The sequence below is a fragment of the Leptopilina heterotoma genome, unplaced genomic scaffold (genome assembly GCF_015476425.1).
Source record: "Leptopilina heterotoma isolate Lh14 unplaced genomic scaffold, ASM1547642v1 Lhet_47, whole genome shotgun sequence".
NCBI classification, from domain to species: domain Eukaryota; kingdom Metazoa; phylum Arthropoda; class Insecta; order Hymenoptera; family Figitidae; genus Leptopilina; species Leptopilina heterotoma.
In genome coordinates, this window is record NW_025111098.1 from 3,628,930 (window position 1) to 3,645,333 (window position 16,404).

The 16,404-nt window shown below is 28.0% G+C and overlaps 1 protein-coding gene across 4 annotated transcripts in view; it reads left to right on the plus strand.

Annotated features, from left to right (window-relative positions):
* Positions 1 to 16,404, plus strand: part of LOC122507463 (teneurin-m) — a 312,536-nt gene that overhangs the window by 121,401 nt on the left and 174,731 nt on the right. For all 4 annotated transcript variants that reach the window (XM_043620183.1, XM_043620184.1, XM_043620185.1 and 1 more), the window contains exon 3: positions 681 to 762. In XM_043620183.1, the coding sequence (XP_043476118.1) occupies positions 681 to 762 (82 nt within the window). The remainder of the gene's footprint in view (positions 1 to 680; positions 763 to 16,404) is intronic.

Genomic DNA, 16,404 nt, shown 5'->3' on the forward strand with positions numbered 1-16,404 from the left:
ACGGAAAAATTGTTTTTTTTACTAAAATTATTTTTTTAAAATTACTATTCAAATGATATTTATTGTTAGTAATATATTATTATTTATATGGAAATAATATAATTATTATAATAGTAACTTATTATCATTAAATATATACACACATACATGAATTGAAATAATAACTATAATATTTATTATTATTATTAGCAATTCATATATTCACATTATATTGAATAAACGTGAGAAACGAGTAAATTTGGGAACAGTGGAAGCAGTCTTGTTTCAGTCCTGCATTAGGCGTCCGCAGCATTGATTGAGCATTGGTGCCAATGCTGAATCAAGGCTCGCGCTGCAGTCTGGAATCGGTGTTACATTAAAGCTTCGATCATTCCTGCTCTCGCTGATTCACTCATGCTCAATCAATGTTGACCAATGCTCGGCCAATCTTTATAAAGCCTGAACTCGGCGTCACTTCGCGCCTGGGATTTCTCGTATAATAAGTTCAAGAATTATTATTGTCATTATCAAAATTTTGTTGTTTAATTTTATTATTTATTTTATTTTTTTTATTGTTTACTTTATTGTTTTTGACAATTTCGTCCGCTTTTCTTAAATAATATTTTATTGACAGCAGAAGCCTTTGAATTTCGTACAATTTCTTGTAAAATACAATTATTGTAAACTTTTTCTGCTTTCAGATATACCAAAAAATGAGTACAATAAAAACCAATCGACAGGCAATAGTCCAATAAAGGTTGAGCTTCAAAACAACATGGACAGGTGAGAATTTTTAATGAAATGTACTTCTGTTGTTAAATAAGTATTAGTTTTAATTTCATATACAAAAAATTGTAATAACTTTTATTATATTTATCCCATTTACATAAATATTCTCAATATTAGAAACTGTTAACAAAATAACAACTATTAAAGTAAAAAACATCATAAACACGCAAAATATATAGGGTAAGGGGCCCCAAGGTGGCCACTCATCTTTTGAACGACTGTAATTCCTAAACGGCATTATATAACACAATTAATCATATATGCCCTGAAACTGTATCTTCTTAGCAAAAATTTTTTTTTTATTTTACTAAGGAAAATCAGAGCCGGAACAACCATGAAGCGCGTGGCCCGTACCCTCCAGGGGCCCGCTACCGAAGACAACATAAAAAAAATTTGTTAATGATTTTTAAGAAACTAGCGCCTCAGACGGCCTTCGGCCGTCTTCGTTGTTTCTATTCCTTCTTCATTTTTGTTCAATTTTTACTAATGTTCAGTTTTTTAATTTAATAATTTTTTATATAAAACAAGAGCCCTCGTCGACCGCTTGGCGGTCGACTTTGTTGCTGCTTTATTCTTAATTCTATTTTAATTTTTAATTTTTAATTAAATTCTATTTTATATTTTTAATTTTTATATTTTTATTATTTGATATCCTTCTTTTTTTTATTTATGATTTCATTTTATTTATAAATAAAATAATTTTATTTATAAATTTTTCTTGAGATAAACCAGACAAACCCAAGACAGCTCCATCTATTTCGTTTACATTTAGAGTGTGAGGTGCGCTTTCTATGTTCTTTTTTATTCTCTATGCTTATTTCTTGCTTCGATACTTTTCGAGTTCGACTTTTTTCAATTCGAGCTTTTTCTGCTTTGCATTTTTTTAGAAAGGACTATGCTTATTTCTTGCTTCGATACTTTTCGAGTTCGACTTTTTTCAATTCGAGCTTTTTCTGCTTTGCATTTTTTTAGAAAGGATGCTTATTTCTTGCTTCGATACTTTTCGAGTTCGACTTTTTTCAATTCGAGCTTTTTCTGCTTTGCATTTTTTTAGAAAGGAAATTAGTCATTAGGTGTATTAGAAATGAAGTTAAATGTATTTCAATAAATTTCGCATCGGTTAATTTAAATTTTTTACAAATTAACATTATATTGTACGTTACATATTATGTAATACATACATCTGGGTGTGTATCATTTTGACCCAAATTTTTTTTAAGATTGTTTTATTGTACAATCGGAGATGCTGTTAGTTTGTACAACTGGTAAAATAAAAAATATTATTTTTTTCAAACAATAGGTATAACTAAACTTACAGAGTAATTACAGAAAATATTTTCGTTATACATACACTGAGAAAACTGGAGTATTGGACTAAACATCTGGAGGGACAAATCGTTGATATTTAAGGACGCTGCACGGTGGGAAATATTTAAAAGTACGCATAGGCGTAGCGAGCGATTTCTCCTCAACTTCCACTCTTTTCCCCTCTTTTCGTCCCTCTTGGTGAAATTTTTTGACTTTGATAATTAATTAAAAAAAATCCAGATTGAAAATGAAAAAAAGGGCGATTTAGGGAAAAATAATATTTAATAGAGAATATTCAACAAGTTTTCTTATGACGATTAGATGTTTCTATGGGCGTGAATATCAATCCGCGTTTTCCAAAACATAGCAAACTGACAGCTCAATATGGGAGGTTGGCCATGGCCGACTATATCAGGTTGCACCGTTTGCGTAGTACAGTAGAAATGAACGTGAGGAACAAAAATATTAAATGTCAATAACACGAAAATGGTGCAACCTGTTATGGTCGGCAAAGGCCTACATCGAGCTGTTGCTTTGTTTTGTAAAACGCGGATTCATATTTACGCTCCTAGAAACATCTAATCGACGTAAGTAAGTTTGAATTATATTCTCTATTAAATATTATTTTTCCTTAAATCGCCCTTTTTTTCATTTTCTATCTGAATTTTTCAAAATTAATTATCAAAGTCGAAAACTTCCCCTCTTTTGGTGTAATTTTTTACTTTGATAATTAATTTTTAAAAATTCAGACAGAAAATGAAAAAAAGGGCGATTTAGGGAAAAATAATATTTAATAGAGAATATAAAACAAGTTTTCTTATGACGATTAGATGTTTCTATGGGCGTAAATATCAATCCGCGTTTTACGAAACATATTAAACTGATAGCTCTATATGAGAAGTTGGACATGGCCGACCATAACAGGTTGCTCCGTTTGCGTGGTACAGTAGGAATGAACGTGAGGAACAAAAATATTAAATGTCAATTACTCTTATTGTTTACTATTATATTTATTATTTGTTTATTTATTTATTATTGTTATTATATCTATTATTATTTATTATTATACTTACTTTTTAAAAATATTATTATGGAAAATTATTAAAACAATAAAGGGAAATTTTTTATGAAAAAATTATTAAACAAATAAAATTACTAAACAAAAAAAAGTAAATAATAAAAAATTATGAAATGTATAATTTTTTAAATTATATTAGTTATACAAATTTTTTTAAACAAAATTATTTCAAATACCAAGATTAACTTTTTTTATAGACAATTTGAAAATTAATACACTGGGAATAATATTGACACATTCAGAAAAAATAAATTTTAATGGATAATTTTTTTTTTATTATTTATCAACTATAGTTTATTTCTAAAAAAAATTATACATTTCATAATTTTTTATTATTTACTCTTTTTTGTTTAGAAATTTTATTTGTTTAATAATTTTTTCATAAAAAATTTTCCTTTTATTGTTTTAATAATTTTCCATAATAATATTTTTAAAAAGTAAGTATAATAATAAATAATAATAGATATAATAACAATAATAAATAAATAAAAAATAATAAATATAATAGTAAACAATAACAGGGTTCCTACAGAATCTGGAAATCATGGAAATGGTATGGAATTTTTAAAAGGCTTCTGGAAATCAGGGAAATAATGGAAAAGGCCTGGAACTTTTAAAAGTTTCTAAATTTTTTCTGTTTTCTATTTTTTCTCTTGAATAGAAATTCAAATAATAACAAAGCTAAATGGCATAAAAGAGAAGAAAAAATATTGAATTTTAAGAAATTCGATTTTTCGGATTTTTGATAATTTTATATAATTTTAGATTTTTTACCAAAGAGTCGAGGCTATTAAATAAGTAAAGTATTTTCCAAGAGCCCAAAAATAATGAAGCTAAATTTTTGATAATTTTCGATTTTTTACCAAAGGGTCGAGACTATTTAATAAGTAGGGTAAAGTGCGGATAGATGCCCCCCCATTCGAAAATTACATCTAAATTCAACAAATATTAATATTTTTAATTGACTATTCGATTTTTACACACTATTACTATTTATCATTAACTTATGTAAGGACCAAATACCTACAATAAATAATAAATTAATCAGAACGAAAATTCAAAAGGTCTGTATTTGGCCATATATCCCACCTGGGTGGGTAAGACGCCCCCCGCGGTAAGTTATTATCATTTATTACAACTATTATTATAAAAAATGGAAAACGTCGATCTAATATGTTTCTCTGATTAAATTGAAACAATTAAATAATTGAAAATATTTTCTTACATGTTAAATATCCTCGATTTTTGTAATGAGGAATTTCGTCCAGCAGTTTGAAAATTTTTGGACATTTTCAGCAATCTGAAATTTTTACATTATTATAACTAATAACCCCGGGGTGCCAGCGAGCTGGTACTTTACAGTTAAATTGTTATGGCCAATAGGTATAAAAAAAACTAATAATCCATAAATATAGTTTCTTTCATATTGGAGATCTGAGAAAGGGGGCATCTATCCGCACTTTTCCCTAAAGTATTTTCCAAGAGCCCAAAAATAATGAAGCTGAATCCCATAAAAGAGAGGAAAAAATGTTGAATTTTAAAAAATTCGGTTTTTTGAATTATTGATAATTTTAGATTTTTTACCAAAGATTCAAGACTATTTAATAAGTAAAGTGTTTTCAAAGAGCCCAAAAATAATGAAGCTAAATACTATCAAAGAGAAAAAAACTGTTGAATTTTAAAAAAATTGGTTTTTCGAATTTTTGATAAATTTTGATAATTTTAGAATTTTTACCAAAGGGTGGAGACCATTAAATAAGTAAAGTGTTTTTAAAGAGCCCAAAAATATTGAAATTAGATTTAAAATTCTATTGGAATTTCGTAAAAATTTGACCTGGAAATCATGGAAAAGGTATGGAATTTTAAATTCGGATTTCTGTAGGAATCCTGAATAAGAGTAATTGGCATTTAATATTTTTGTTCCTCACGTTCATTCCTACTGTACTACGCAAACGGTGCAACCTGACATAGTCTCCATATAGTCTCCACCCTTTGGTAAAAATTCTAAAATTATCAAAATTTATCATAAATTCGAAAAACCGATTTTTTTAAAATTCAACAGTATTTCTTCTCTTTGATAATATTTAGCTTCATTATTTTTTAGCTCTTGGAAAACACTTTACTTATTAAATAGTCTCGAATCTTTGGTAAAAAATCTAAAATTATCAAAAATTCAAAAATCCGAATTTCTTAAAATTCAACATTTTTTCCTCTCTTTTATGGAATTTAGCTTCATTATTTTTGGGCTCTTGGAAAATACTTTACTTATTTAATAGTCTCGACTCTTTGGTAAAAAATATAGGGGAGAGTCTCCAGTTGTGAGACGGATTTTATTTTTGACCCGTAAATTTTAAACGGGTAAACAAAATTGTATATAAAATACACTGTTCGAAAGGTAACAGAAATAAGCAACTTTTATTAAAAGAAAGTATAGTGTTTCGTTGAACTCAAAAAAATTTACGATACATTTTCCGAGCACATCGCTTTTTTCAAAAAAAAAATGTCTCCAGTTGTGAGACACTCATTAAAAATTGCTAAAATTTAATAAGTTTGACATAAAACGTTATGTTTAGTAGAAATAATTAAATATATTAATAATATATATTATTATATACTAAATAATAATATTTATTCGCCAAAATATGACTATCAAATAAACACAATTTAATAGCTTCAACAAGAGCATTAAAATTGATTTCTTCTGAATCAATTGACTTTTTTCCACTTGACATGCCCAAAAATACTAGAAAAAAAATCAAAACAACATTTAAATAGTATGCCTGCTAAGTCGTATTTTTTATGCTGCTCAGATGGGTGACACCGTCTCACAACTGGTGATATGCTGTGTCTCACACTCAGAAATTGGCGCTATTTTGAAAAAGGAAAATTAAATTATTTTCAACCGCAGATTGGAACAATGCAATATTGCATCACAAAATATAAGGAAAACCCTAAAAGAAAATGCATTACATTTACCTTTTCCAATTAATTAACTTGAAAAAAAAGAACTTTGCATTTATTGAAAAAACGCTTTTTAGTCGATTATCACCCTCAGTGTTAGTATTTAACAAAAACAGTTTATATATCCGCTTCGGTGTACACGAAAAAGTTGGCTCTTATAAAAAGAAATGTTTTTATATAAACCAATCGGCTTTTTAATATTGCATGTTAAAAAAAATTGACTGTCTCACAACTGGAGGTGTCTCACAACTGGAGACTCTCCCCTAAAATTATCAAAAATTATCAAATTTTAAAAATCCGAATTTCTAAAAAATTCAACATTTTTTCTCCTCTTTTATGGCATTAGGTTCATTATTTTTGGGCTCTTGGAAAATACTTTACTTATTTAATAGTCTCGAATCTTTGGTAAAAAATCTAAAATTATCGAAAATTATCAAAAATTCAAAAATAAACATAAAACATGAAAATATAATAGCTTTTTTGTCGATATTTTACATTCGAAAGTTTTATTTACATAATGAAATGTAATTGTTAATAATACTTAAATGAGATCTTTCATAAGAATTTGTTTTTTAATAACAGGCTCATAATTTTGAGAAGTTAAATTGACACCTTCTTTCTCCTTATTATTTTTTAAAAAACTATCAATAACTTTTTATCAGCCATCTAATTTTTAAAAATGAAACGTAAACATTTTTTAGTAATTTACTAATAACAACTATCAAAATGGAAAAAATGGATTGTTTTTAGTCATATAAATTTTTTAATTTTAGAATCCACATAGCCATAATTTTGTACAATAATAAATTATGAGCAATTTAATTCCAATAAAAAAAATTATAATTATTTTTCTAGATAGATCTTAAATCTTTATAAATGATTTTTTTATTATTGAACAACCGACTTAAAACACTGTATTATTGAAAATACAATTAATATTTTTAAATTTGACATAAAGTTTGTAAACATAATATAATAAATAATCACGTTAAACAAATATTATTTTGGATTTTTAATCAAACAATTTATATAACCAAAAGAATTAAGTTTTCATTCTTAATTGATTTTTTCTATACTTGATGGAACTTTTATAAAGTCAAAAAAGGTATTACTATTAAATTATATAGTGAAAAATTTAGTTTTTAATTTTTTTAAGAAGCTTAAAGAATAATAAAATTAGATACGAAAAATTCAAAACGTTAAAAAGTTGTAATTTAATAAACATCCACTATTAGTAATTATTATAATATATTATAATCACGCGTCCAAAAATAAATTTAATTCACTTGGCGGGTTTTTTTAAAATCTACGAAATTCACCAAAAAAACTAAAATTCTTGAATTCTGTAAATTTTTTTTTACCTTTTTTGGAAAAAAGTAGCATTTAGTAGCTTTTTGACAAAATAAGTAGCAAAAAGTAGGCTTGACCAAAAAAAGTGGAAAAGTGTGTCACTTCGAAGCCTAGCTTTATTATTTTTGGGCTCTTGGAAAAAACTTTACTTATTTAATAGTCTCGACTCTTTGGTAAAAAATCTAAAATTATCGAAAATTATCAAAAATTCAAAAATCCGAATTTCTTAAAATTCAACATTTTTTCCTCTCTTTTATGGCATTTAGCTTCATTACACGGAAAAAAAAGTTCACGAATCTCTCGTGAACTAGTATATCACTTTTGGATGGGACACAAAATTTCAAAATTTTCATTCACTTTTGATTAGAAATGGCGAACGTCAACGAAAAACTGAAACAAAGTTAATGAATTTTTGATGAACTGTTAATGAAGAGTAGTTCGTCAAAAGTAGAGGTACAAGTTCACGAAAAAATCGTGAACTCGCGAGTGTCAGTAGTATGCGCATCAAATATGGCTGATCAAGCATTCAAGGCCAACGCAGAATAGATCTGTAACCGGAACCTCAATCGTAAGCGTTACCGTAAGAATGAGTTAAAGAAGGATAGGTATATTGTTTATCCTTCTCTAACTCATTCCTACGGTTACGCTTACGATTGCGGTTCCGGTTACAGATCTATTCTGCGTTGGCCTTCATCATTCAGTCGGTGTCATCGGTGTTTACATTCGGGAAAATTCTTTGATGAAAGTTATTATTTAGAATCAGTGTTTTTTATTACTTAGTGAATATTTTTGTTTGCTAATTTCCTTTGTGAAACAAATAATTCATAAAATGAATTAAAAGTTACGATAAGGGACTTTTTCTACTTTGCACGGTCCTGAGTTTTACAGGAGACAAAGCTAATCGTTTCGTTTGTCGAAGGACAGTGTATCTAGATTTAGCCGTGGCGGTTAGTTGTTAGAAATATTATGTTATAGGATATAGGTACTAGGTTCGAATCCCGTGAAGCGAATTACAAATTTTAATGGCTATAAAATTGTGTATTCTGTGTAGTTGGATGCGTAAGAGGCGTCAAGTTATCAAATAAAGTGAAATACTATAAAAAAGTAGTGTCTGGAAATTATTTTTTCTTGTTTTTAGCATTTTTTAAAAGTTCACGAATTTTTCGTTAACGTTGACGAAAAGTTCGGAAACAGTACTATGTTTCTAGTGAAGGAGTTGATGAAATTTTGACGAACTGTGTTTGTTGATTTTCAAGAATTTTGTGTCCCATCCAAAAGTGATATACTAGTTCACGAGAGATTCGTGAACTTTTTTTTTCCGTGTATTTTTGGGCTCTTGGAAAATACTTTACTTATATAATAGTCTCGACTCTTTGGTAAAAAATCTAAAATTATCGAAAATTATCAAAAATTCAAAAATCCGAATTTCTTAAAATTCAACATTTTTTCCTCTCTTTTATGGCATTTAGCTTCATTACTTTTGGGCTTTTGGAAAATACTTTACTTATTAAATAGTCTCGACTCTTTGGTAAAAAATCTAAAATTATCAAAAAACCAAATTTCTTAAAATTCAACATTTTTTCTTCTCTTTTATGGGATTTAGCTTCATTATTTTTTTGCTTTTGGAAAATACTTTACTTTTTTAATAGTCTCGACTCTTTGGTAAAAAATCTAAAATTATAGAAAATTATCAAAAATCCGAATTTCTTAAATTTTAACATTTTTTCTCCTCTTTTATGGCATTTAGCTTCATTATTTTTGGGCTCTTGGAAAACACTTTACTTATTAAATAGTCTCGAATCTTTAGTAAAAAATCTAAAATTATCAAAAATTCGAAAAAATTCAAAAAACCAAATTTCTTAAAATTCAACATTTTTTCCTCTCTTTTATGGGATTTAGCTTCATTATTTTTGGGCTCTTGGAAAATACTTTACTTATTTAATAGTCTCGACTCTTTGGTAAAAAATCTAAAATTATATAAAATTATCAAAAATCCGAAAAATCGAATTTCTTAAAATTCAATATTTTTTCTTCTCTTTTATGCCATTTAGCTTTGTTATTATTTGAATTTCTATTCAAGAGAAAAAATAGAAAACAGAAAAAATTTAGAAACTTTTAAAAGTTCCAGGCCTTTTCCATTATTTCCCTGATTTCCAGAAGCATTTTAAAAATTCCATACCATTTCCATGATTTCCAGATTCTGTAGGAACCCTGTTATTGTTTACTATTATATTTATTATTTTTTATTTATTTATTATTGTTATTATATCTATTATTATTTATTATTATACTTACTTTTTAAAAATATTATTATGGAAAATTATTAAAACAATAAAAGGAAAATTTTTTATGAAAAAATTATTAAACAAATAAAATTTCTAAACAAAAAAGAGTAAATAATAAAAAATTATGAAATGTATAATTTTTTTTAGAAATAAACTATAGTTGATAAATAATAAAAAAAAAATTATCCATTAAAATTTATTTTTTCTGAATGTGTCAATATTATTCCCAGTGTATTAATTTTCAAATTGTCTATAAAAAAAGTTAATCTTGGTATTTGAAATAATTTTGTTTAAAAAAATTTGTATAACTAATATAATTTAAAAAATTATACATTTCATAATTTTTTATTATTTACTTTTTTTTGTTTAGTAATTTTATTTGTTTAATAATTTTTTCATAAAAAATTTCCCTTTATTGTTTTAATAATTTTCCATAATAATATTTTTAAAAAGTAAGTATAATAATAAATAATAATAGATATAATAACAATAATAAATAAATAAACAAATAATAAATATAATAGTAAACAATAAGAGTAATTGACATTTAATATTTTTGTTCCTCACGTTCATTCCTACTGTACCACGCAAACGGAGCAACCTGTTATGGTCGGCCATGTCCAACTTCTCATATAGAGCTATCAGTTTAATATGTTTCGTAAAACGCGGATTGATATTTACGCCCATAGAAACATCTAATCGTCATAAGAAAACTTGTTTTATATTCTCTATTAAATATTATTTTTCCCTAAATCGCCCTTTTTTTCATTTTCTGTCTGAATTTTTAAAAATTAATTATCAAAGTAAAAAATTACACCAAAAGAGGGGAAGTTTTCGACTTTGATAATTAATTTTGAAAAATTCAGACAGAAAATGAAAAAAAGGGCGATTTAAGGAAAAATAATATTTAATAGAGAATATAATTCAAACTTACTTATGTCGATTAGATGTTTCTAGGAGCGTAAATATGAATCCGCGTTTTACAAAACAAAGCAACAGCTCGATGTAGGCCTTTGCCGACCATAACAGGTTGCACCATTTTCGTGATGAAAGTATTTACGCTATGGTAATGTAGGGACGTAGATGACACCGTCCGACAAAATTTAACTTTTTTTTTCACACACAAAAAAATCAAACATTTTCGGAAACTAGGACCAAAAAAAAAATACCCGTGTTTGGCCGTTTTGCTGGATCAAGTCGTTTGTGGCTTTTAGGGGTGAAAACAACCTTTAAATGAAAAGTGACAAGTTATATTATAAAAATAGATTTAATTTGCCTAAAACTCGTTACTCAGGGGTTTTTGAGGTCGCAGATCACGAATCCGATGTCGGTTTTTTAAAATTAAAAATGGCGGATCCAATATGGCGGCTGTCAAAATAAAAAATTGATCGGATTCGCTTGAAACTTGTTACTCCGGGTTTTTGGGGTCGCTGATCACGAATCCGATGTCGGTTTTTTTAAATTTTAAATGGCGGATCCAATATGGCGGCTGTCAAAATAAAAAATTGATCGGATTCGCTTGAAACTTGTTACTCGGGGGTTTTTGGGGTCGCTAATCACGAATCCGATGTCGGTTTTTTAAAATTTTAAATGGCGGATCCAATATGGCGGCTGTCAAAATAAAAAATTGATCGGATTCGCTTGAAACTTGTTACTCGGGGGTTTTTGGGGTCGCAAATCACGAATCCGATGTCAGTTTTTCAAAATTCAGAATGTCGGATCCAATATGGCTGTCAACATTTTTAAAAATAGATTTAATTTCCCTGAAACTTGTTATTCAGGGGGTTTTTGGTATCGCTGATTAAGAATCTTAAGTCAGATTTTCAGAATTAAAAATGTAGGATCAAAATGTAGATTACAGATCTAGAATGAAACTGGAAAATTTAAGTGTGTGATTCTTTTTTGTTTTTTGCAATTAAATATTCTTAATTGATTTTAAACGATTTTTAAACAAATGTCAATAGTTGATATTTTCACTTTAGAAGCATTGTTAAACAATCACTTTATATTTAATAATTCATCTTACTTACGCTTCCTACTATCGAATAAATTTACTTACCACAAAGTTTGCTTTGTCATTAAAAAAATGTCCAATATGCAAAGACACATTTGTAAAAATATTGAAATTTTTTGTAATCTTTATCTTTATAAGATCCGCCATTTTGGATTTTTAAAATCTGACTTAAGATACGTAATCAACGACCCCAAAACCCCCTGAGTAACGAGTTTCAGGGAAATTGAATCTATTTTTCAAAAAGTTGTCAGTCATATTGGATCCGCCACTTTGAATTTCAAAAATCTAATATCATATTCGTAATCAGCGACCCCAAAAACCCCCAAGCAACGAGTTTCAGGCAAATTAAATCATTTTTTAAAAAAGATGTCCGCCATATTGGATCCGCCATTTTGAATTTTGAAAAACTGACATGAGATTCGTAATCAGCGACCCCAAAAACCCCCAGGCAACGAGTTTCAGGCAAATTAAATCATTTTTTAAAAAATATGTCCGCCATATTGGATCCGCCATTTTGAATTTTGAAAAACTGACATCGGATTCGTGATCAGCGACCCCAAAAACCTCCGAGTAACAAGTTTCAAGCGAATCCGATCAATTTTTTATTTTGACAGCCGCCATATTGGATCCGCCATTTTTAATTTTAAAAAACCGACATCGGATTCGTGATCTGCGACCCCAAAAACCCCCGAGCAACGAGTTTTAGGCAAATTGAATCTATTTTTAAATTATTACTTGTCACTTTTCATTTAAGGGTTGTTTTCACCCCTAGAAGCCACAAACGACTTGATCCAGCAAAACGGCCAGACACGGGTATTTTTTTTTTGGTCCTAGTTTCCAAAAATGTTTGATTTTTTTGTTGTGAAAAATCGTGTCGGACGGTGTGATCAACAAAAATAATAAGTCATTACTTTTATTATTTAATATTATATAAATAATTATATTTATTTGTTTATTTATCTATTATTATTTATTATTCTTCTTACTTTTTAGAAATATTATAATGGAAAAGTATAAAACAAAGTAATGTAAATTTTTTATGAAAATATTATTAAACATAATTTTTGTCATAAAATTGGATCTTTTTTATGAAAAAAGTCCTTTTTCTGAAACACGGAGGTACTCAGAATTTATTTCCAATTATGAAAACCATTTTTGTCTTGAGAAAACGACGTTGATGTTTGCAAATTTTTTCTAACAATTTTTGAAGTAGATTATTAAATTTTCGTCTTTTTTCAATACATTGCAGCTTTTTTTTATTAAAAAAGGGCATTTTTTGACATTTATTTTTCTAAATAATTTCATATCATAATTTTTATTGATGAAAAATAGAAATACAGAAAAATGAAGATTAAATTTTGATCAGAAACTAAATAAGTAAACAAATAATTTTCCATATAGAAAAATTGAATAACAATGTTATTTTTAGAATTTTCAGTTTAAAAACAAAGATTTTTTTCAAAACAATACTTCTATAGGTAATTATGAAAATCATCGATTTCATTTGGAATTTTTTTATGGATTTAAAAACATATTTTCTACCAAATTACGCGTGTGTTTCGAAATCCACCAATTTTTAAGAAAAATGATAATTGAAAAAGGGTCAAAATATTTTCTGTCCGCTTTTATTTTATGACCGTCGAATTCCTTACAAAAAATTACTTTAAAACTAATTTTGTGGAATATTTAAATTATATTTTTCTTATACCTACTTAAAAATATCAATAATAAAAATAACAATAAAAAATTTAAAAAATTATGCACTTCATAATTTTTTATTATTTATTTTTTTTGTTTACTAAATTTAGGTTTAATAATATTTTCATAAAAAATTTTCCTTTATTGTTTTAATACTTTTTCATAAAAATAGTTTTAAAAAGTAAGTATAATAATAAATAATAATAGATATAAGAACAATAATAAATAAATAAACAAATAATAAATATAATAGAAAACAATAAGAGTAATTGATATTTAATATTTTTGTTCCTCACGTTCATTCCTACTGTACTACGCAAACGGTGCAGCCTGATATAGTCGGCCATGACTAACCTCCCATATTGAGCTGTCAGTTTGCTATGTTTTGTAAAACGCGGATTGATATTCACGCCTATAGAAACATCTAATCGTCATAAGAAAACTTGTTTTATATTCACTATTAAATATTATTTTTCCTTAAATCGCCCTTCTTTTCATTTTCAATCTGGATTTTTTTTAATTAATTATCAAAGTCAAAAAATTGCACCAAGAGTGGGGAAACGAGGGGAAAAGAGTGGAAGTTGAGGAGAAATCGCTCGCTACGCCTATGCGTACTTTTAAATATTTCCCACCGTGCAGCGTCTTTAAGAGTTAGCTATTGGATAACAATCTAAATGTTCAAATACACCATTGACAGATATTCGTGCCATTTCTCTTGGAGGGAAAATGAGTTTATAACAGAGGGACAAATTTACCATCTTGAGAAATCCCTTCCTTATCCGGCGCGAAATGAATAAATATGGCAACCTAACCCCCAAAACTAAATACATAAAATGTCAGAAAAATAATTTCGCGCGCATCAGATCGTACACATTTTCTGCGCAACTTTTAACCCTCAGATATAATGGGAGAGAATATACAAGTAGATTTCCATTATCAAATCAAAATTTATTTTAGAAGGACTATTTAACTCTCTTCATAAGCAAAGGAAACATACACTTTTTGAACCTCTGAATTTGACTCTCCAGTTTTCTCAGTGTAGAATATTCTAAAATAAGTTTTTACATATTTTATGAAAATGGCGGCCGTGTTCTCCCAAGGGCAAGAAAATTAGCTGTTCACATGCATTTTTCTTGCCCATGGGAGAAAACGACCGCCATTTTCATACAAGTCGAACAAGTAAATGACTTTTACTCCCTGTCGTCTGCTATCTGAAATCGACGTTTTTGTGCATTAGGAATAAAAAATATCGTAAGTAACACGAGAATAAAGGAAGCCAATTTCTTTACGATGATTTTTGTGACACGAGTGGAGGTCGAGGGCGCCCTCGACCTCCACTCGTGTCACAAAAATCACCGTAAAGAAATGGCTGCCTTTATCCTCTTGTTGCTTAATATACTATTAAATTCATAGTATCAGGTTAGCTTGCAGATAAACAATTTGACAGCTTCACTAATTTGATTGCTCTATGTATAATAATTTTCTAATAATTATCTTTAAAAGTTATACTTACATGAAATCTTTTTCATTGAAAATATAATTTTAAGAATATGAAAAATAAATTGAAACTAAAAAAGTTTAAGAATATCTTGTGTAAGAATTTTATGTTAAGGAGACCGTACACCACTTTTGCGTATTTTTCAACATTTATTTTTCCATTGTAAAATGTATCGAAACACTGGGCTCTTTTCACATATATTAACACACATATTGAGGATTAAGAAAAAAATATTTTTTGTCCAACGCCTGCAGTGGAATTGAACTATTGTACAGTAGGCACCAATGGAGAAAAGTACTACTTTTCTCCACTGGTGGTTTGGCCAGTGGAGAAATGAGTTTGACTGGGTTATTTTTGTTTTGCTTTTAATATTAAAACACAGTAAATCATGAGGTATTAAAAAGCTCAGCAGATTAAACTTACGTTACTACTGTAAAGATATAACTTACGTAACTTACGTAATAACCTTATGTCACTTACGTAACTTACCTAATAACCTTTTAACACTTACATAAGAACATGACTTACGTAAGTTACGTAAAAAGATTACTTGCGTAAGAACATTGCTTACGTAACTTACGTAAAAAAAGGATTACTTAGGTAACATAACTATTAACAAAACATTAAGAGCTTTTTTCCTTTTAATTATTAAAAATGTAACATTTTCTTATTAACGAATAAAAAATACAGGGGATTACAAATTTTGAAACATTAATAACTAAATATTGTTATAACCGCAAAAACCTCATAAATTAAAATCAAGATAAATAAAATATGTTTTGCAGTTGTTGGACAAAGTATAATCGTGTACAATTCGTGGAGAAAAACGATTTTCGCTCGCTTGATTGCTGCTGTCGCTGCGCTCGAGCAACAAACTTCAAGCTCGCGAGAAATCGCCCTTTTTTCCACTCGTTGCACAATATACTATTTATTTATTCTGCCCTTCATGGCGACAAAATGGCGGCTGAAGTGATTGTCCGGACAAAACTGGTTGACACGATATCTCTGCTTCAAAACTAATTTTTTTTCAAATTCATTTTTTGTGGTTCATGCCATAGCCATTTTGTCGCCATGAAGGGCAGAATAAATAAAAAAAAAATTTCTCCAACACTTGCTCTGAAAGGAGTACTTTTCTTGGTAGAAAAGTGTGGCGAAAGTAGAACGTTTCTCAACTGCTCTGAAGAACGTGGCGAAAGTAAAATTTGGCGTGGCGAAAGTAAATCATGAATTTATTCTTTCTTCTTGTTCTTTGACCGAGATTTATTTTGTATCTAACTTCTTCCCCACTCAAAACATTCGTCTTTTATTATATTAAACATAAGCACACGTTAAATTAAAATTATACGAAACTCATAAAGAAACCTTTCCTCGCAAGGCGTTGGAGAAAACACTAGAAAACTAGTGATTGCCACTAGTTGTACAATGTAGTATTTTTTTTAATCCT